The following is a 24,107-nucleotide window of genomic DNA, read 5'->3' on the forward strand; positions in this document are numbered from 1 at the left end:
ACTAGGTCTTTTTTGCCTTAAGCAAGTTATTTTAAAAAGCCGTATACTTAATTGTATGTTACTTAAAGTTAAATCTAAAGTAGCTTATCCTCTTAACAACCTTATTTTGTAATTTGGACATATTTTATAAAATCAAGTAAAAATAGAACCTACATTTTTAGAAATTTACATATTTGAAGAACTTTGTGACAAAGTATCACAAGATTTTGTTAGAATAGAGCATAATAGAAGATATCTTTAAGAATCTCAAGTAATACTTTGGATAAAAATAGACTTAGTATTGTTTTTAATTTTTAATAGCTCATACATTAATTTACTAAATATCCTTCAAAAAATACTTATTCTTAGGTAGTGAGTGAAATTATTTTAAAAAAAAATCATCTTAAACTTATTACTTGATGAGTGAAAAAAGTCTAAGAATAATAAATCCTTGACTCAAAATCTATTCTAATAATATTGTACATTTGCATCTTAGAGAATCTGAGGACAAACCACTTTATGCATTAATCATTTGAATAACAACCTCATACTTCACCTCAATGCCTACTAAGCTCTCCAAATCATCAAAAGTTGTAATAAAATATTTAGAAAATTCTTAAATTTCATCTGCAATCCTACAAAAGAGTATACTAAGCAATTACATCACCAAATATATGATCTCTAGTTGTGGTGAGAAAAAGCATGAATACATAAGACAAATTCACACTTTAAATTTAAAGTCATTTTTGATAAAAAAATTCACTACTAATATATAATTTGTAAGGCATCTAAGTATATTCATGTCTTTGTTGTCAATATAAGTTCAATTCACTTGTGCAAATAAATTAGTTAGATTTTAGAAAGGATGTTAAAAAGAGATTAATTTCTATGATTATTCATTCAATTATTTTCATCCAAATATTAGATTAAAATAATTCTAATAGTCTATTAGATATTTTTTCTTAGATTGCATCTATTTTCTTTTATTTATATATTTTTCAATTACATTATACTCATTTTTTTGTTTGTTTGTTTTTATTTTTGTTTTATTTTTTATTTTATTTTATTTATTTATTTATTTATACATTGATCATTGATCTAGAATTTTAAAAATTCATCTCTATTTAAGATTCTAGTCCGCTTAAGTTATGGAAAATACAAGTAGTAAAAGAATCCACTATACTCTATACAAAATAAAGGTTATTGATATAGTGAAAGACCTCCATCAACAATGTTGTGTAACAACACAACTATATAGGGAAAAATAAAAATATAGATGTTATTATAGAAGAATCTAATAAAAAGTTATAGTAGATAAATAAAAATAAATAATAAAAAAATAGTAAATGATATAGTCTTAAAATTTTCTTTTTTTAGAAAGATCTTCTATTTACTTTGTAGAGGCATAAATAAGCCAAATCAAAATAAATAAGATAAGAAATTAATATAAGCATGTTTAAAAGAAAATTAAAATAGATTTAAGTAAAACTTACCTCAAATTATCAAAAATTGATACTTAGAGAGGACCAATTGTCAATCAAGGTCAAAATCAGACCCTAAGGCATAAATCCACATCCATATGGCAATTCCAAAGTTTTTGTATAGATCAAAGAGTAGAATTTGAGAGCAGAATAAAGAAAAGATTTTTAAACATTGGTTTTATGTCATTTAAATCAATATTGAGATTTTGAAGGATTTCCAAAGTTAATAATGTTCTCGATAGAATTAAGATTTGAAAAATAAAAATATGTTTACAAATTTGATAGTTTCTTGAGTTTTGTGGTGTGTGTATAAGTAAAATTTGGGCAATATTTTGGTATACTAGTTGAAAATGTGTATGAAAATTTTGAGGTCAATCAAACAATTAGATTGAAGTATATAAGAGATTTTGTGGATTGAGGTTTTAAAAAATGGACTTTGAAAGTTAGTAAGTTTTTTTAAGATTTTTAGCAATTTTTCAATTGGATTGAAGTGAATTTTTTTTTATATGGATACTAGACTCAATTTCCAATGTTTGAATGAAATTTGAAAGCAATTCAATACTTCAAAAAGATATTGGTGCTAGAAGTTCAACATTCAAGTTGAAAAAAAAAACCGCCTAACATCCAATTGGATTATCTTGCATTTCTCTTAATTGATAAGTGCAATTCATTTCATCTTTTTTGTACTTCTTTGTAACTAAGATATTAAGAAGTATGCATATTTTGAGTTGATATCAATGGTTTGATTATTAGTTGCTGAGGTTTCAATCTCCTATAGGATTTATTAAGAATTTGTTTAAGATTTAAAATTTGATTAAGATTTGCTTAGGATTTGGTTTAATCTTTGTCTAAGATTTGGGACTCATTAGAATTTTATTAAGTTTTGAACTAGGATTTTCTTAAGATTCAATTAAGATTTTAATTAAGATTTGATCTAAGATTTAATTTAGATTTATTAGGATTTTAATTAAGGTTAATTTAGGATTTTATTAGGATTTATTGAAGACTTTTATTTCTATTATTTCTTTAGGATTCTTTATTTTTTCTTTAAAAAAATTTATTTCTAGTATTTCTTTATAATTATTATTATTTATTTAAAGGTTTATTTTTATATTTTTTTAAGATTTCTTGTTATTTTTTTTTGAGATTATTTTAGGACTTCTTTGTGTTTCTTTTATAACTTCTTTTAATTTTATATTAGATTAGACAAAGTTTGATTAGGATTATTAAGGTTTACCTAAAATTTATTCGAAATTCTATTAGACTTTGTAGAATTGTTGTTACATTTCTACTTACATTCCACATCTAAGTGCTTGTTGTATTCTCAAGCAAGAATATACTTAATATGACATGTATAGTGAATACAACGTGAAAGCTTGAGGTATGAGGTATTAGAATTTTTTTATTTTTAATTTTTATTTAATAGATAACAAAAGCTATAGGACGAACTTCAAGTAGAGTTGCAATGGAATTTCCTCTAAACGATAAGGTATATATATGGATCCAACCATTGCAAGCATATTCTAAGCTTTTATATTATTTATACAACAACAAAGGAATGATTGCAAGGAAGCTTTGGCAACCAAAACATTACATGTAGTAGTTAATAATATTGACTAATTTGATAGAAGAGACATCTCAAAGTATTTAAGATGTTATGTACAAATACTGGAATCAAATTGGATTTCTAAGAAGAAGATAATTGAACTATTTGGACTTGCTATAATATTGGAGATATGAAAACATGTTATATCAATTACAAAGCATTATGAGAGTTTATAGGAGTACCAAGGATATGAATTGAAAGAAGATGTATAAATCTAAAAAATTTGTGTTAAAAAAAAAGTAACAAAATAGCAATAAAGTAATATGTATATTAAAAAGAAACTGGAATGGCTATTGCCAAAAGACAAAGAAACTAGAGACTCTTAAATCTAGACTAAAAGCAAGAAAGAACTTGATAAGAGTGAAGAAACTTCACTCTTGCCTCTATATATACTATCTAATTAAGAGCTATGTGACAATGTTCTATAGGACCTCTAATATGTATTGACTTTGTGAGACACATGCTTTAGCTTACAAGGTATGTTTTTTGCATGTAAGCCACATAGTTAGCTTATTCTTCAAGCTATCAACATGTGTGGCACATGACCAACTTGTTGACCATGTTTCTAACCTAAAAAGTCAATTAAAGACATCTATAAAGTCAACGTAGCATCTATGAAGCTTTTAGGAAGTTACTATAGATGATATTATGGAATTAACCTACTTTTACCTACTTTTATTTAAATCATGTAGATAATTATTGGTTTATATGTATATGTCCATGCCATTACTTGCCCTTTTAGGAACAAGTTCCAGGAGGAGCAGTCTTCATATGCTGAAGAAATCTAAGATGCAACAAATTATATTTGCTACATACTCTGATCTTTGTTTTCTTCAAAAATAGTTGATAGGTCTTTTCAGCCATTGATAGTGTCCCATATCAAGATAAGAAGACCACTCTGTTGTTTGGTCATTGTTGAGACCTTTGTAACTTCTTTCAAATAAAATATTTGAAAGAGCGTCAAGAGTTGTTCCTACCTCTAATACAATCACCAAACATCAAAAGTCTCTTTCAAGGTCATGATATCAAATATGTTGTATCTCGCCATCTATTCGAGGAAGGATATGTTATTCTTTAAAATCTTTATCTTGATTTTGTCATCTTGAAGGTTGCAAAAATCACAATGTCTCATCTAGTAAGTTTAAAAATGAAAGCTCTTAAGTTGAATCTATTAGTTATTGGTTTTCTATCTCCTTAGCATCATAAATATACAGAAGCTACAAAAAAAAATAGAAGTTCGAATGCAAATTTTTCTGGATTTTGTTTCATTTATAGTAAAAGATTTACTATTCTTCATCTTAATTTAGATGGATACTGTCGATGAAAATCCTTTATTGCCTTTGTTATATTTGTAAGATTTTTTTACTAGCTCCCATTTGTATTCACTAATATCATATCTGTACCAATGGATAAGATATTCTAATTTATTTTGGCATTGCCTTAAGTCTAAAACTTCTTCTACTTTGAACTCTTCATTATTATCCATTTTTAAAGTAAGAAGTGGATCTTGTTTTCTTCTTGGTATGTTCATAGTCTTGTATGGTTCAAGAAGAGACATGTAGAAGACATAATGGATCTTCATTGCTTCTAGTAGATGTAATCAATAAGCAACTAGATTGATTTGTATACAAATAAGAAAAGATTCAAGCCTACAATAGTCCAACTTATCATAAGGATAAGTAGTCTTGATATTACAATGAAACAACTATACCTTGTCACCTACATTGAATTATGGTTGTTCCTTTTGATAAGCATCCATGTTGATCTTTTGTTCTTCTTGAGATTCTTTTAATTGTACCTTCATTATTGCATGTAACTTTGACAAATGATTTACCAAACCTTCTGCCATAGGATTATCAACTTTTGAAAAGTCAAAAATATCAAGTTGTGGATGGTAACCATAATTGACAAAGAAAGGTGTTTGTTGCATAGAAAAATGTATCATATTATTATAAGCAAATTCTACTAATGGCAAGAAGGCTTTTTAATCGTCTTATTAATAATTGATGGTATACCTAAAGTATTGCTCTAAAACTTGATTTACGTGCTCTCTCTGTCTATCAGTTTGAAGATGAAAGGTCGAAGAAAGCTTTATATCCACTTTTAAATTCTTAAAAAGAATTCTCCAAAAACTTAATACAAATTGAGTCCCCCTATCTAATATAATATTTTTCAACAATCCATGATATTGATAGATATTGTCAAAAAAAAGCTTGAAATTTTTTTTTACTTGTGATAGATTTTGTGTATAGTACAAAATGTGCTATTTTAGTAAAACGATCTACTATCACATATATAGAATCACACGATCATGAAACTAAAAGATCTGTAATAAAATCCATAGAAGTAAAAGATCATGGTTGTTCTAGAATAGGTAATGGTTGAAAAAGTCTATAAAGTCAATGTTGAGGATTTTTTGACCTTGAAAAAATGTCATACGATTGAACAAAGTCTTTTATAGCTTTCTACATTTGCGGCCACCAAAAATCTCTAGATATTAGCTTTAGAGTCTTATTGTATCTAAAATGTCTTACTACTAGAAAGTCGTAATGTGCTTGAAGAACACGTAAATCTACTTCTCTTTCTAGCACATATAGGCATCCTTCAAAATAAAGTAGGTTGTTCTTGAACTCAAACTTAGAAGTATCACAAGACTTAGAAGAAATATTCTTGATATTATGAACAAGAGAATAAGAAGGCATACTTAACTGAATTTTTTTGAGAAAAGTTGAATCAACAATTAATGTTGATTTCACTACTCGAAGATGAAATTGTTTTGATTTCAATAAAATTATCCTTTATTGATCAAAAGGTGCATCTCCTTCTTTAAGTGCAAGATAAAAATGTCTAGAAAGGGCATCAGATAAGCTTTATTATTTTTCTCACCAATAAATGATATTGAACTCAAATTTTGACAAAGACATGCTCCAACAAGCTTGACAACGATTCAAAATATGAGCTGACATGAAATACTTGAGGTTCTTGTGATTTAGATATACAATGATTAGACTAGAAGCACCTTCTAGATAATGATGCCATTTTTAGAAAGAATCCACAATTGTAAAAAGTTTTTTGTTATGGATCTCATAATTAATCTTGGTTGCTGAAAATTTTCTAGAATAAAAAGCTACTAGGTGAAGTTCATCATCTATTCCCATTTGTGATAATACGACATTTAAAATAAAGTTTGATATATCTGTTTCCATAAAGAATGCCTTAGAAAAGTCAATGTAATACAAGATTGGTGTAGAAACAAAGACTGTCTTTAAAGCTTCAAATGCTACTTCTGCTTCCTGATTCCATTGAAGTTTGTCTTTACAAGTCAAACACATTAGTAGAGCTATAGTTTGAGAGAAGTCCTTAATGAAGATTTGATTGTAATTGAAAAATCTCAAAAAATATTGGACATCTTCGACTGTTTTTGGATTCTTCAAATCCATAATTTTTTGAACATTTTTAGGATCCATCATAAATCTATCATTTGAAATGATGTAACCTAAGAAGTCAACTTGAGTAGTGTGAAATATACACTTTTTTATCTTGGCATAGAGTCCTACATCTCTTAATTTTTGTAATACATGACAAACATGAAGTTCATATTCTTCTTTATTTTTAGAATAGATTAAGATATTTTCTAAAGAACAAACAACAAAATTATCCAAAAACTCTCAAAAAATATCATTCATAAGATGTTAAAAATTTATTGATGCATCTGTAAGTCCAAAAGGCATGACATTATATTCAAAATATCTATACATGGTTTGAAATGAAGTCTTCCATTCATCTCTTTCTTTGATGTATACTAGATTGTATGTTCCTCATAGATCTATTTTTGTATAGATCTTAGTTTGATTCAACTGATCAAAAAGTCTGGATATTAAAGATAGTGGATACCTGTTCTTGATGGTGATCTTATTGAATCCTCGATAATTAACACACATCGATAATGATCCATTATTTTTCTTCACAAATAAAATTGGAGCTCATACTAGAGATTTGGAATGGCGTATGTAGTTCTTAGCTAGATTCTCTTCAATATATTCTTTGATTTCTACTAACTCATTTTGTGATAAATTGTAGATTGATCCAAATAGCAGTTGTACTCCTTCTTGAAGGTCAATTGAGTAATCATAGGGATGATGTTCTAAAAGAATATCTACATTTTTTTTTTTTCAAATATATCTTGAAAATCTTGATATTGGCTTGGAATACCACTTGAAGTCTTTGCAATATTAGAAACGGGTGTGGTATAAATGACACAAGGTGATCCTTCTTTTGCAACATGCAAGAAAGTTCTTGCACCTACAAACATAGGTTTAATTGTACTAGACTTGTGATTTTTTACTTGATTAATTACACTCTTAATTATACTTTTAGAAAAGTCAAGAGTATGAAAAATCCAATCTACTTGAGGATTGTATTTTTCTAACCATAATAAACTAAAATGATTGGATTAGAAGAAAATCTAATAATATTAAATACCACTAAGTTATTATGACCATTAGTTATTACTTCTATATGAAGGATTTTGTGAGTAACATCTCCAGAAGACAATGGGTGACCATCTATGACTTCTACATAAACATGCTTAGTTTTCATTATTAATGATATGTTAAGTCTTTTAGCAAATTCTTCATCTAAAAAACATGCTAGGGCTTTTGAATCTAATAAGGCAGAGGCTTTATAATACATAGGTCTTAAAATAATATTTAATGTAAAACAAAGAAAGGGTTCTGAGGAGAGAATAAGACCTTCATTAGATATTGTATAAGGTTTCAATTGTACGGTTCCTATTATAGTTGAATAAACTTGTTTTCTAATATATTATCTTCTTTTATATTTGTACTTTTTATTTTAATAATTGCATTGCTTCTTTGGACAATGTTTAGTAGTGTACTTAAATTCTCTATAATATAAGTACAATCCTTCTTGACAACATCGAATCATTTCTTGCTCAATAAGAAGTTTAAAATATATCACATCAATTTATATATCCTCAACTTTTGAATGTATGTATTGAGGAGGTATTGGTGTTGCCATTGAATTATAGTAATGTTGAGGCATACTTCTCTGACTCTTAGATTAAAATTTAAAAAGTCAATTGTCACACTTCACAACAAAGTCAATTACTTGTCTCAATGTTTGAGGATCACATAAGTTGAGCATGAATTTCTTTACTTCATATTATAATCCATAGAAAAATTGGCTAATAAGTATAGCATCATCTCACTTGATATCGGTTGCAAGTTGTTAAAATTGCGAAGCATATAATATTATGAATCAGTTGTCTTGTCGTAAAATACAAATCTTATTAGTCGCAACCTGAATTGCATCATGTTCTCCATACATGGATCAAAACTCTACTAAAAAAGCCTCCAAATTATCCAATATTAGATCTCGTCGTTCAATAAAAGATAAAAATCACAATAATACTGAACTTAAAAGAAGTGTATCAATGAATCTAACTTATGATCCTTGAATTGAATAGCTTTGGGATTGAAGTTCAATCATGAGTTATACTTGATTGATTAATCTTTGAAACTTAGATCTTGTGCTATCAAACTTCTTAGGCAAGGCAACTCTTGATTCTCTAATACTGAAAGGATGTTCCATCATAGGAGAAAGAACGTGATTGAGTGCAGATGTTGAAGTAGCTCTAATCATATCTATATTATGACTTCCTGCCATTCTTGTTCGTAGTAAACTCAGTTGAGGCATCACAAGTATTAGCTTCCTCAATTGTTCTTATATTTGTACCATTACACTTTCTATTTCAACAAGCTTTACTATGATAATACTTAGAAAATAAATATCTAATATTTCTCAAGACAAGCAGAAGAAGAGACTTAAGAACAAAGAAGATACTAAGAACAATGTTATTTTAGAAGAAAATAATCCTCAACTTCTAATATGCTTATATCTTAACCAGAAAAAGGAATGATCTACTCTTAATGAAGAAAAGACAAAGCTCTAATATTGTAAGAATACTCTTGTGAATTTGTCAAGGATATGAACTAAAAGAAGATACATAAACCTGAAAAATCTATGTTAAAAGAAAAGTAAAAAAATATCAATACACTAGTATGTATATTAAAAAGAAACTGAATATCTATTGCGAAAAGACAAAGAAATTAGAGACTCTTAAATCTAGACTAGAAGCAAGAAAAGAGTTGATAAGAGTGAAGAGGACTTTATTCTTGCCTCTATATATACAATCTAACTAGGAGCTATGTGGCAATGTTTAATAGGACTTCTAATATGTGTTAACTTTGCAAAACACATGCATTAGCTTACAAGGCAAGTTTTCTACATGTGGGCCTCATAATTAGCTTGTTCTTCAAGCTACCAATATGTATAATACATGGCCAACTTGTTGACTATATTTTTATCCTAAAAAATCAATTAAATATACCTATAAAGTCAAAGCACTACCTATAAAGCTTCTAAGAAGCTTATATAAAAGATATTATCAAATTAACTTACTTTTATTTATTTTTATCTAAATCATATAAATAATTATTGATTTATATGTGTATGCTTGTGACAAGGAGATATTTTCATATGCATTAAAAGATGAATATTTCTTGAAAGATATTGATTTTATTACTAAGAAATTATTTTTAGAATGGATTGAAGGACCTAACAAGAATTTACAAGTAATAGAATTATTAAACGGGTTTAATAGAAAATATTCTCTATTATCAAAGGTGAAAAAATTAATATTGGAGTTAGAAAAGGTTGAATTATTTCTTCAAGCACCCAATAGAAAATTACAAGAAAAAATAAAATTATTTCTTAAAGACAAAGAAGAAGATGAAGGATTAAAAATGAAGTGGAAAAATGTTAAAAATATTGTGGATTTGCTTATAAAACAAGAAAGAAGGAAGGATAGGATTAATATTCTAAGATTAATACAATAACCTAAAACTTAAGTACATATAATATGACCAATAATACCTATTATTTAATCTTTAATATTTACACCAAAGAAAGAAAATATGTGAGTTGAAGAAATTATATGTGGTATGAAAGATCTTCAAATCAAATTAATATGATTTGAAAAAAATACTTCTTCACCTAATTTGAAAGCTATTCTTAAACAAAAGTATGTACAAAGATGCATTTGATGTGACGATGTTTCTCATACTAGGAAGGATTGCAATGAATTCAATGATATGGTGCAACAATAAATTATGTTTTGGAAAGATGGAAAGGTAGCATTAAAAAATTATAACGAATCCCTTTCAAATAAATTTTAACAAAGAAGGTATGAAAGCATTGATTCAAGACTATTTAGTGGCACATGGAATAGCAACACAAAAAAGTACAAGTTATGGTGCTAGAATAGATGATGACTTTAATGGAAGTATAGAAATAAATAGATTTTAGACTTTGGCCATTTCTAAAATATAAACAAAAAAGACACTTTAAAAAGTATTATTGAAAACTACAACTACAATACAAGGTGCAATAGGTTGAAAAGATCTTATAGAAGCTCTGTTAATTCATGCATATATTACTAAGAATCAACATAAAGCCTTTATGCAAGAAAAAAAAAAAATAATAATAATGATAATATAAGAAAAGAAAATTCTTCAAAGAAGCAAACTTAAAGAGATAAAATTTGTGAAGAACCTTCAAAAGAATTGCCTACAAAAGATACTCCAACAATATTAAAAGAAAAAACAAGAGAGATAAAAAAATAAAAGTAAATTAATAACTTATAAATTATTCTTTGATATTAAAGTAGCAACAAATTTAAAAGAAGTGATGGAAGAATGTGCATTAAATACTAGGGTAGAATTCATGTTAAAAGAAATTTTAAAAATTACAAAGAAGGAATTTTATGATGTTATTATTGACAATATTAAAAAAATAAAAAAATAAAAAAAATAATGGATAAAATTAGAATGAATCATGCTATTGATGAGAGAATATAAAAGGATAAAAAGAAGGTTGATAATTATTATAAGCAATTACCAAGTGAAAAAAATGGTTATAATCAATGAATATATTTTGAGGATTATAGTAACAATGAAATAGAAGCTTCAAGCCATTATACTCGTAAGCATTGAACAAGGACAACTACAAAAGTAATGGTGAAGATGGGAGATATAGAAGAACCAATTATTAATATAATTGAATACAATTTTGAGATAAATCTTACGTCTATAAATCTTTATAAGAAGCAAAGGTGGCCAATTGATATGGAGCATGAATGGGCAATAGAAGTAGCTAATAATACACAAGGTGAATTATATGTAGCTTGCCTAGATGTTAAAATCCGAATTGGAGATGTTGAAATAAAGCAAAAAAATTTTGTTGAAGATACAACATCTTATCCAATGATTTTAGGACAACCATATATTACGGCAACATAGATGGAAATAAAAGTGCTTGATGATAATTTAGCCTATATATGGATACATAGTGAAGATAGAATGAAAGTGGTATAATTTCTAATTGTGCTTCCTAATCATAAAAAAAATTGAAATAAGTTGAGGGAGAAGTTGTTGCCAAGAGTTGTTGAAGGATTTATGGATTTTAAAGAAATACCACTATAGAGTGGAATTATAGAGGTACAAAAGAGAAGATACTCTTGCAAGATGTAAATACTTTTGATATAAGTTTTATTAGTATTTTTGAATATAGAAGTATTACATACAAGAAAATTTAAGATTTAAAAAATAATAATAATAATAATAATAATATATGATATTAAAAAAGAATTATATATGTTAGAAACATTAAAAGATGATGAGAGTATTTTAGGTATTGATGAAGAAAATAAATTGGAAGATTCTTTGGATTTAATTAGGTCTATTAGATTAGAAGATAATGATAAGGTTGTAGAAATTCATTTAAGAGAGATTTATTCTGTACTTGAAGTTATTATAGAGAAAAAATATAAAATCATAGAAAAGAAAATAAAATCAATTACTAGATGTTTACTAATAGATTTTATAGAATAAATAGAAGAAGCATCATAAAAAGAGAGTTTAAAGGATCCTAAGAATATTGGACATCAATTTACAAAAGAGACTTTTGAAGAGTTGAAGGTTGGATGTAATACTTCTTTATTACTAATAAAAATTAAATATTTTAAAGAAATGTTTACAAAATAAGGAAAATCTTTTATCTTTAGACCTCATAAAATAGGATATATAGATCTTAATATTGTTATTCCTATGGTTATTTTTACAATACTATATGTACTTTAGAACTTCAAGCCAATTCTTGTGCCAAAGGTACATTTCTAAATTGATGGAATTATTAAAGGAGAAGATGTAAATAAAGATTTTTGAGCCTTGCTTTGCTCCATATTCTAATCGTTGGTTTATAGCACCTAAGAAAAATATATCATTATGTTTTTATTTAAGATAAGCAGCTAGTAAATGCAATAACTATTAAAAATGTACATTATCAAATAGCATGATTTACTATCTAGGAATATACTGGGTATCTAGCTATAGAGAGTTTAGCTTAAAATTTTATATGTATCTTGTCTTAGCTTCCAAAATTCTTTTATTTTGCACAAAATTTAAAATATAGCAAAATCTCTTCAAAACATATTTTTTTTCCGTGAAGGATTTTCTCTTTCTAAACTTTAGAAATTCATAACTCTTGATTTAATTGTTCAATTTGTCTCAAATTTATAGAATAGGTAGAATTTATCCTTAAGTTTTATCTTAAAAAAAAAACAACTACAAAATCGCTTTCGATCTTTTGGCATCTAAGAAGCCCTACTAGATGCTCTAAACCCTAATTTACAAGCATCTAAGCACTATTTTCTTAATATCTCAAGAATCCAATACTTAAATATCATCAAACTTATGTACAAAGTTTATTAACATGAATTTACATATTCCCAGAAATTTTGAGCCAAAACCTTGTCAAATTGCTCAAGATATAGCTCAAGATACAACCACTAGTAAATCGGGTCACTTACTACTCTTAGATTGCATGCACTGACTTCAAAATCCAATAACTTCTTTATTTCAATGTTGAATCCAGCAAGCAATATGCAAAAAGTGTAGCCACAAACGTGCTCTCTCTAATTGCAATCGCCGATCCTCAATTGCCCTCTGTACACGTGCGTTATGTCAAAAATAGTGACAATAGCTCTCAAATCAACACCTTAACTTTGAGCGCCTATATCTCCTTTATATAAACTCCAAATCATAAAAGATTTGCACCAAAACCATAGCCAAAAATGTAAACTTGCTGATCCTAGCCTTCAAAACTCAAATGGCTCCGAAAAACTAACCCTAATCTCTAATATGGCCTCAGGCAACCTCCTCAAAATCCATTGGTCATGATTTTTGACCAATAGGAATGGAGATTTTTATCATCCATCTCCATTTATTTATATGGATGCCTCAAACTCTCTTTTTACTACCAAAATCCCTCTCCAATTCTTTTTTTTACAAGATTTACTCAATATTTGTCCTAAACACCAAATTAAAGAATCAAAATAAGACTTCAAGGGTCACTAATATCTAATAAAGGTCACTCTAAATATTTAAAATTACTACCAACAAAATTAATCTCAAAAGCTACTATCAAAAGAAAATAAAGTTATACAAATTCTAATAGTAATCCTTCTAAACAACTTCCTTTTAAAATAGTAATTTAACCACATTCTACAACCAACTAAAATCTAATAACATGGCTCTTACTATGTTGTTAAGTAAATTGTACATTAAATACATAATCACATTATTTTCACATGGTAGCCGAACCATAACACAACAACATATAGGACCTTTAATAAATGAGTTTGTAAAAGTATTTGTAGAAAGAAAAATTTATTCAATGGGTGATTTATATTTGAGCTATGATCAATTTTAACTTGTATCTTATTTTAACTTGTATCTTAACTAGTATCTTAACTTGAATCAAGAAGTAGGAGCTTCACAAAAGAAGACAAATACCATTGCCTCCTATAGAAGTGGATAATAATGAAGAAGTTAACTTGTATCTTAACTTGAATCAAGAAGGATGTAATGTTAAAATTGATATCAAAGAAATAGAGATTTAACAACAAAGAAAATACCACTTGGGCTATTTTAAATATGTACTCTTCAACAAGATGCTACTAACTCAATTGTACCTATAATGAATGAAATGAATAAGGTATTAAAAGAATTCATTCTTGAAAAAACTCTATTTTTTTTAGATGATCTTTCCATCAAAGGATGTAAAAAAAGGAAAAAAGAAAAAAAGATAAGACTTAAGATGAAAAAAAGTTTCAAAAGTATATTGTTCATCATATACAAGTTTATGAAAAGATTTTAATTTAACTTAAAGAATTTCATATTATACTTTTGGAAAAAAAATCTACATTTAAAATATATATATATATATATATATATATATATATATATATATATATATATATATTATTGGATATTTATGTATATTTTATAGAAAAAAATTGGATCCAAGCAAAGTTGATGTAATTGGAAAGATGAAGGATACATGACTCTCTTTAATAAAAGTACAATGGTTTTTAGAGGCTAACATATTTTATTATATATAGATTCTTCATTAAGCTCATATAATAGATCCATTTTATGAATTATTATGTAAGGATTGTCGATTTAAATAGAAAAGAAAGCAAATTGAAGTAATGCAAAAACTAAAAGTATTATTATTGACACCTCCAATTTTAAGAAGAATTAATTATGAATGAAATAAATAAGTAATACCTATTGTAGATACTAGTCCAATTGCTATTAGATGGACTATGAGTCAAGTTAACTTAAGTAGAAACAAATTTGCAGTTCAACTTGGAACTAAAATTTTAAGTATTCCTCAATATGCATATTTGCAAGTGAAAAAAAATACTATGAAGAATTTTTTCAACTATAAAAGCTCATAAAGATTATTTGATTAATGTAGTGGTAGTAATTTAAATAGATTGCTTATTATTGCTTAGAATGATTACTAATTATTCAACACTAAATATTACAATATTAAGATGGATTTTTTATATAAAATTGTTAAATTTAGAATTTAGGCATGTTGCTAGAAAGGACAATTTGGTAGCAAAATTTTTGTCTTGAGTGAGATATGAAAGAGAAGATGAGATGGTTAAAGACATTGATAATGTATAATCAAAATTCTATTCAGTATTAAAATTGAGCAAGGAAGACAAGTTATTTTTTGAAGAGTTTTTTGAAGGAGAATTATTAGATATTGATTATTATTTGAGTACCTTGACTAAAGAAAAAAATTGGTCTATGAAAAATTTAAACAAATAAGAAAAAAACATATGAATTTTTACTTCACAAAGGAATTTTATAGAAGAGACCAAAGAAAAGAATTGAAATGCCACAATAAGTGATAGAAAATAAAGAAGAACAACAAAAACTATTAAAAGGATTTCACAATAGTTTATAGATAGGCCATAGGAGAATTTGGAGTAATTTTGCTAAACTCAAAGAACAATATTTGTTAAAAAATATGTATTGAGATATATTTTTATTTGTAAAATAATGAAAAACTTGTCAAGTATATTCTAATGTATGACATTGAAATGGTCTACATCTCATATTTCCTATGGCTATTTATTTTAAATAAATTATTGATTTAATTATAATACTAATTAGATTATGACAAATGAGATATTTGATCTTGGGTTGTAAAAATTTATCAAACTAAGTAGAAAGTAGAACATTGAAATTTTTTTTGAATTTTTCATTTGTGTAAAAATGTAAAAATATCCAAATGTATAAGAAATTATCATTATTGAGACATTTGGATATTTTGTGAATTTTTTATTATATTTTTCTTAAATTTGTTTCATAACTTTGATGTCAATCAATAGTTAGATCAAAGTAAATGAGATTTTTATTGGATTGGAATCTTAAATATTTAAAATTTAAGATCAATGAATATTATTGAAATCCTAAAAAATATATTAGTTCAATTGAAGTAAAATTTTGTGAGATCAATTTAGACTTAATTATCTATACATTGGCCAATTTGTAGAGTAATTTATAAAGCTTACAAATAAAAGCTTCTATTTTCAAAGTTTCATCCAAAAATTCCAACAAGAGAGAAATCTTCAAAAAACCCTAACACATCCAAACTGCCCCTTTTTTTTTAATAATTTGTCCTTCTTTTCTTGAAAATCTGGCCTTCTCCCACCTTATCACTTCTATATCTCCTTTGCTTAAGGAAGTCAACTCTCGATCTCCAACCAATCCTAATACCAATCTTAAATTACAATAAAACTAAGTATGTATTCTAAAAGACAATATCCTTTAAGCTTGAACAACCTATTTATACCAAAAATTATCTACTTTAAATCCCATTCAAATTTATAAATATATTAGCATAATATTCCACCTTTCTATAAATAAATTAATTATCCTTCAAATAATTTTGATGAATTTAAATTAAATAGATCAAGACAAGAATGTCAACTTAAGAGATTTTTCTACCTAGGTATTTAAACCCTAGTTGACTTTATTGTGTAGTAACACAACCATTAAGTGAAAGAAGAAACAAAAGATTATATTATAGAAGAACTTCAATGAAAATATTTTAGCAAATTAACTTAGAAATATATAATAGACAAGGAAGTAATAAAAATTAACAAGTGATAATGTTGCCTTCTTGTGTAAGAGACTTCTACTTACTTTGTAAGAGCATAAATGAACCAAATTAAAATAGATGACATAATTAATTGATATAGACATCTTCAGGAGAAAATTAAGAATAGATAATGCCATTGATTCTCAATAGTGTCAGTCTCATCAATTAAGGCAGTGGACATTGTTGAAGGTTGATATAAAGAAAGAACTGAAATTGATGACGGTGAGCTTGACGAGCATCCCTGAGCACACGTTGTATGCTTGAAAGAATTGTGACCTGTACAATGTAGTGGCGCTTGCAAGCTCATGCAGACAGAAAGATATGTAGGAAAAGATTTCGAGAATTTTTTCCGTTCATTGAAACTTGAACCTGCCACTTACCACAAATGTGGTCGGCATCAGATGAACACGAAGATAAATGATAAGCTGAATGTTTCTGGTCCCATCCATCTGTGTGCATATCTGCTCTACTTCACGGAATGGTATTCCAAGCGCACAAATCTCAAACACAACTCCTGCTTGCCACACAGAAATGTTTGATGGAATTCAATTCTGTTCACGAAGAGGAGTGCATGTGCATTGGCCTTTTTCATCTTCTGAGGCGTTGACCCTCGAGTTGAGCATTCCTGAATAATAACAATACGGCTGTGCTGGACATTTGCAAGGCAGGTAATACATGGATAACATGTATCGCACATGAATCTGAATGTTCAAGGTGCATAGATAGAATGATTTATCAACAATCCATTGATGATGATTCAAGTTATTCCGCCCAGCGTTTCACATCCAAGCCACTCTCAAGGCATGCATGGGCACGTACAAATTGTTAAAGTTTGACACATTTACACACTCGATAAACAATCAATCGCAACGCAGGGAGTGACTACAAATTGAATCGTTGCATGAGCACATGATTTGCTTCACAGGAACTGTCTTCGAATACAGGTGAGGTCAAGAGCTGCATTCTATGATTACAGTATCATTTTTTCTCAGTAGAGAGTTTACTTTCTAATCTGTTCACTTGTATATGTACCAGCTAGTTCTGATTTACATTCGTATGTAGTAAGTTGAAAGAGCACATTCATTCAACACAAATGCCATGCAACCACTCTTAATCTGCACCATGTAATCACAAGCGCCCGACATCACACAAGTCTTGGAAGAAGATGTGGGTGCGAGTGCTGCTTTCAGGGACAGCGTTCGCTGAAGCTCTCACGTCTTCTGTGCGCTTTGGGCTGATATAGTCTATAATTTAGTATTTTATGACTTCTTGTTCAGTCGTATAGTTGATCAATCCTTGTAACAGATTGCTGCGGTATATCAAAAAAGGCTATATGGTTCCCTCCCTTAATGGGGTTAATATTAGCAGTTCTACCATGTTGAGGTCGTTGACAAGCGCGAACCGGGCCTAAAACGAGTTTACAGTCTTCACACTCAAACCCTGAACTGGCTGTGCAGGATGATATGGAATGCAGTTCTAACCCAACTTCAGATATATGTACATAAGCTATCCACAGTTTAATGACGGCCGAAAAGACATATCCCAGTCTCCAATGTGCCACTAGCTTATAGTTCCCATCATAGAGTCAACCCAGTCCGGAACTTTGAAAGCTAATAGAAGAGTTATGCAGCTTCTGTAGGGTACGGAGTATTTGTCCATAAAGTTTACTTCAAAGTTTTGACGAGCTTTTACCAACACGAGAAATTCCGATCGCACAAATAGTCTGTCCAAAATGGGTATGATCATTTCACAACCACGACAACCCTCCCACAGTGAAACATCCCTAGGCGAGCAGATCGGCAGGAGCCGGCACCCGCAGCCATTGTGACAATTTCCTATACCAATTCAACCACTCATCCACTCACAAATCCCTGGGAAACGCAGTTATAACCATCACAATGCACAAATACCGTCTTGGATCGCAAGTGTCGACCAATTGGCAGAGTACATTACAACGAGTGAAGCAGTCTGATGAAATATTCATCCATCACCATCCATTCCGTCGACAGTCAGTACGATGAAGGAACAAAACTTCATTTTGATGCACTCCAGTGTACCACTGGTCTGAAATCCGCGGACTGAACGATAGCCGTAAGGCGAGAGACAAGAAGGTTGTTAGGAAACGAAAACCAGGTGACAAGTGGTGATGATGCAGACCTTTGGACCTCCTTCATCTACTGCAACCTTGTGTGAAAGTGTAATGACTGATAATTATCAGCTCCACTTGATTCCAGTGTTCAAGGACTGTGACATTCGCTCTGTTCTACAGCCTCTGACGCTGTTTATTTGCCTACGTTTGGCAGATAAACTTGGCTTTTGATAGAATGTGAAGAGGTAACGCGCACTGTTGACTAAACTACTCTCCATTGCCACTTCCGGTGATGATAAGGTCAAGTTGAATCAGGTGATTGATGCTTGCGTCTCGTAGAAGAGTGCTTCTTGTTGCAATCAGCGACAAGATTTGGACAGAACCAGTTGGTGGCTGGGTTATTCAGAATACGAGGGATGGCCAGTTGCAGAATCTTGGAGGCAACGTTACAAAGAACTTGTGTTCTTCCACATTGAATATTGTCCACTGCTTTGAAACATATGGGATAGTTACCAGCATAATGGCAATCACTGAATGGTACTTCGTCTTCTTAATATAATTCAAATTCAGGTACTTTGTTGGGTCGTGATTGTGTACAATGTCGTAATCATGTAAAGCCGAATCGTGCTTCCAGCTATATTTGAACATACTATTGCACTGAAACTATCTTCGTGCATATTGCCATTGAGTGTCCTAGTCTACATCTTCAATTTCGAATGTAGCGCTCGAGCATTTAATTTTTTCCTGTTTGCCCTGAACAACCGACGACAAAAAATCAGTAAGAAATGTAACCACCACCACCATAACGTTTGATTGGAGACCATATATGATATAGAAAATTTAGCTTCACAGCAAGATGCACTGATCATAATGGAGTACCAAGAAAAATAGGTCTGAAATCGGACATGTAAGAACAAAAAGTAACAATGTATTGCTCAGTAGTTGACAGAATGGATTTACCTAGTTGCACTGGCTTGGGACAAAGCCGACTTGGTTGTGCAGATTGTCGTAGATTACGCGGAAGCCCTGTTGCTGGATGTTGCCAATGATGGAGGGACCCGTGGTACCGGCAAACGCCAAACAGAAGGTGTTGGAGTTGTCGACCGGAATGAGATAATTTGAGGCCGGGAGTTTTAGATCAGTACCGCCTTGAAAATGCAGCGTGACGGTTGGGACGTCTACAGAGGCCAACCCAGAGAGGTCGTAGCATGTGTCGAAAAGGGAGAATCCAGCAGTTGGTGCCAAGTCCGAAGTGCCAGCACGGAAGGCGTCACGAAGAGAAGCATATGCGGCATTTTGTAGACGAGTGACGGAGGTGCCAGAATCTATGATGACACCTCCATTGCCAAGTGAGTCGAGTTGAAAGGCGCTTGTGGGGATGGTGAGGATGGTGCCCCCGACACTGATTCCCGTCATCTTGAGGTAGTAGAAGGTAGGTACTCGCATGTTGCTATCTTGGGGTGTGAACCTTGCACCTGCAGGTGGAACCGCTGCTTCACCAAAGACCAGAGAAGATCCTTCGGTTGAGTCAGTTTCTCGATCTGTGAGACAATAGGAAAATCTGCCGCCGTTCTGAGGATCAACTTGGTTAGGAAATGACAATGGCCCTTTACCCAGACCCAGAAGACCTGCAGCCCCTACGAAGTACCCTTCATTGTCGTGTCCACAACCCAGGGGAATCTTGTTCAACACAACTTGACCTACTCCTGACGTCGAGTTCAAAGAAACATCATCAGTACCAAATTCTCCCGTGGTGAAGGAACCATCCCCATAGTCCACCTGCAATGCCAAGAATATTGAAGATTAATGTTTACAACTGAACTCAGAAATTCAAGCTTACTTCACAATACCAGACTTCGAAGACTGGATTGATGGCTATGCGCAACTTCAAAAAGCAGAAGTTTCATATGGACAATGCAACAATGTCAGTTTCAACAATCATCCATGGGGCAGCAGCGACCAGAATCTCCTTGAACCACTACTGTCTTTACTCAAATTCCTTGTTTCTCAACTTTATATGGGCACCAAAACTTCCAGAAAGTCGTGAAGCTGAACTAACCTGGTAGAGACATTTATTCGCTTGGCATGTGCCGATGTCCAAGTTCAAGCATTGCCTGGTACTGCACCCAAGAGTAGAGTACGTGGATGACTTGTATGGGTCGAATATAGCATCACTTTGATGGTAACAATTCACACATGGAGCACATTGGAGCCACAGAATATCACTTCCAGTGTCCATGACAAGGTACATCCTTCTAGGAGGTGTGCCCACAGAAATGCGAATAAAGTACTCTCCACTACCCAAGCTCAAGCCTGAAACGACTGGTGCCTGAAAGTCTTGTGATGGAACCTTCGTCTGTCGATCACGACTGCGACTTCTTGTTAATCCATTCACAGTTTGATTGATACGGCCGTGTATGGAAGCAACACGCAGGTTGTCTCTTGAAATGGTCACATGCATGCGCTCCACGCGAGTTCTGTTGCTCAATCGGAATGGTGATGAAGGGGCATCCCTGCATATCAAGTGAATCTTTTAGTCATTGTGTACAACAACCGGCAACCCATACTCACTGCACTCAGCGTGGTGTATCACTTACTCAGATTTCATATGAAGGCCTTAAATCGAAAATTGTGTATTCACAAGGTTGCCTGTCTGACCGTGATCATAATCGATTTACTTGAGACGTAGCCAGCAATAATGTTTAGTTGTACAATGTCAAGCTCTGTCTCTCTTCTCATGTGTATTTGGATTAACATAAATTTTGGAATCTCCAAAACCAAAGATGAATCAAAGTTTCGGTTAACATTCGCAGTTGCAAAAAGAGCCTGGTAAATTGAAATTAACCTTGATCAGACTTCGGCTTCCTATGTCCACTGTTTCTGCTCATCTTAATTACTACTTGTTCAAGAAAATTAATACTCAACTACAATATGAGGAATTAACTGCGAGAAATCCAAAGTAACGATGGTGCAAATGGCTGGATTATCACCTGTGCATGATGTGTGCATGTAGCGCACCGGCCCCAGTTGCGAGATCCTCCCTGATGGTGGAAAATGTGTCGGCCATGGGTTTCATTTGGTGTCGCTCGGTACCTCGTGGTGCAGATCGTTTTCCAAATTCTAGTTGAAGCGTGTTTCGCTCTATATTCTCTGAAAATAAACCGGGCTGTTGCAATTCTCTAGCTGCTACGTTCACAACCAGAAGTACCAGGACTAGCGGGAGCTGAGTGACACCGCCCAGACACTTCCATGTGGAACGTATTCTCGTCATCTTGTACAATGTTCTCAATCCTGAAATCACGCCACGACGGAACGCTCACTGCACGAAACATCTTGCTATGTTAAATGTGCAGAATGAGCTGAAGAGAAAATTTTCGAGATATCTACTCAGCTTTGACTCGAGTTGCAAGCTTTAAGTAAGCTACACCAGCATTTCGCAAATACTCCTTGGACCACATCTCAGCCATGAACCCTCTTCAACTCTAAATTGGCTCATCCTGCACTTAGAATTCTAAATGGCGACGTGCAACACTACGAAAGATGCAATTTTCTACGCACTCACTGATCCGACCTGCTTGATTCAGATGATAATTCACTGATGTAACCGCGACCTACGTTTTCTTGAAAACTTCGATAATCTTTGACGTCAACTGTCCGGGTTGTGACCCACTGCATCACACAAGTCTGATTCAAACCCTCTAAAGTCGCCCCGCTTCACCTCCTGGAAATGGAAGATGAGCACCAAATGCAAAGGCTTCAGATCATTCCTCGAAATTTCAAAGAAAAATGAATCAGTCGTCGACAGAATAATGTGCTGGCTATGGTGGCGATTCTGTTCACCATCGAAATACTTACGAGCGTGATTTCAACGCCCTACGGTGGTCAGCTATTTAGTCCATAAGGACTGTTCACAATGATTGAGATCACCACAAATGGTAACATACTTCGCCAGCCAGTGCTCTCTGTGGGTCTCTCTCCACGCCCAAGCAGGCACCAGAGGTGCATACTAAGAGCAGGTTAGAGGTAGATGCCTTGCTCGGGTAACCAAGAACAGCTGAGGACTGTCTTTCTTCCACGTGAAACCATGTTCCTCAACCGTTTTCCTGCAACATTCCCGTACAAAGATCGTCATTCTGCAGAACTGAACGCTACGGGCCCTGAAGACCCAACTGCCTGCAAGACTGCATTCTGCCAATCTTGTTGCCGCAGACGCAACATCCTAAGGTAAGATGGTCTCTATGATTAACTCATAAGTCATACACTACGCCCGTTTCACTCTCATCACAACCTGACAAACTCTTCTCCGACTACCACCCGTGAGGCCAGCGGTGGACCACCGCCATGGTCGCATTCGCTCAGAGTAGGATCATAATACCCGAACAGAAAACAGCAGATCAGTCATTTCATCTCTATCACGCATGCTCCAAACTCTACCCGATCGCTACTCAAACACTCTGACAAGATCTCCACACCCACCTCCCTCCACCCATAAGCACAAAAATAAAAACAAATAAAAATAAGCTTCCACCACAACTACCTTCTGGGTGCCATAACATGGAACCTCCCTCCCACTACGCTCGCATCGACAAACCTGCAGCACTGACCAACTCGACTTGCTGCTACTCTCCACCTGCTTCTACGAAAGCCTCATACGTCAATAGCCAGCATCTGGTATCTTAACCTACCACTCCGCATCATTCCTCACTTTTTCATGGGTACGCCACTGCATGAGCCGCAATCTCCTTTACCAGCAACGAGACGGCCATGGCTTCGATCACCCAGCTTTGACCATCACAAACCGGCACCGCTTGGTGTCAGCCCCCAGCCGCACTGAACTGACTGCCCCAGAGCGGCCGCATGCAATTGCATATCATGATACGAAGGTAAACTCAGAGATATGGTATGAAGTCCAGCATTAAAAACCAAAGGCGAGATGGTGAGGCCAGCTAGATAACTGGATGGGACCGCAAGACCAACACACAAAACGAAGACCCTTGCCAGAGGGACGAGATGATGAAGCGCATTGAATGCATGCCAGGTCGCATACCTTATGTACCCAGCTACCAACCCCCAGATACTCTCTCCTTCTGCCGCCCTCTCGCCTTACCCCATCCGTCTCCCTCCACACTGTCTCCACTAGAGAGAGAAAGAGAGAGTGAGAGATATTTTTCCCGGGTGTGAACTTCTGACCCACCCGTAAGGACGCATGCGCTAATTTCAGACCAAAGAGATGCATCACTCTGACTCCAAGTAGAAAAGCCGCTCTGATGAACGCCGACGGGGTTGGTGGATGGGTGAAGACACAGTGTACGCAATGTACTGAGTCCAGCAGGGAGGAGGCAGCAGT

General features: G+C 32.2%; 1 protein-coding gene across 11 annotated transcripts; it reads right to left on the bottom strand.

The window, feature by feature from the left end:
* Window positions 1-19,206: 19,206 nt before the first annotated feature.
* On the bottom strand, window positions 19,207-23,796 carry LOC112294015 (aspartyl protease family protein 2). Of its 11 annotated transcripts, none has more exons than XM_090244112.1 (7): window positions 23,466-23,796; window positions 22,616-22,863; window positions 22,332-22,481; window positions 21,751-22,079; window positions 20,820-21,273; window positions 19,721-20,539; window positions 19,207-19,513 (listed from the first exon to the last, which is right to left on the bottom strand). In XM_090244112.1, the coding sequence occupies exons 4-6, from the start codon at window positions 22,029-22,031 to the stop codon at window positions 19,721-19,723; spliced, it is 1,554 nt and encodes a 517-aa protein (XP_090100238.1). In that variant the 5' UTR covers window positions 22,032-22,079; window positions 22,332-22,481; window positions 22,616-22,863; window positions 23,466-23,796; the 3' UTR covers window positions 19,207-19,513. The 11 variants fall into 11 exon arrangements, with proteins under 11 accessions (XP_090100238.1, XP_090100239.1, XP_090100235.1 ...); XM_090244113.1 differs by having other exon boundaries at window positions 21,751-22,051; window positions 22,376-22,481; window positions 23,446-23,796; XM_090244109.1 differs by having other exon boundaries at window positions 22,376-22,481; window positions 23,446-23,796.
* Between the last annotated feature and the right edge of the window lie 311 nt (window positions 23,797-24,107).

This window comes from Physcomitrium patens, chromosome 17 (genome assembly GCF_059467195.1).
Source record: "Physcomitrium patens ecotype Gransden chromosome 17, ASM5946719v1, whole genome shotgun sequence".
Classification (NCBI taxonomy): Eukaryota; Viridiplantae; Streptophyta; class Bryopsida; order Funariales; family Funariaceae; genus Physcomitrium; species Physcomitrium patens.

Bases quoted from the DNA above. Each gene is read 5' to 3' on its own strand.
- LOC112294015 (XM_090244112.1), bottom strand. From the start codon at position 22,031: ATGACGAGAATACGTTCCACATGGAAGTGTCTGGGCGGTGTCACTCAG. The intron at 21,274-21,750 runs GTGATAATCCAG...CTTGATATGCAG, and splicing joins CATGCACACATCATGCACAG to GGATGCCCCTTCATCACCAT. The intron at 20,540-20,819 runs GTTAGTTCAGCT...TTGGCATTGCAG, and splicing joins CGAATAAATGTCTCTACCAG to GTGGACTATGGGGATGGTTC.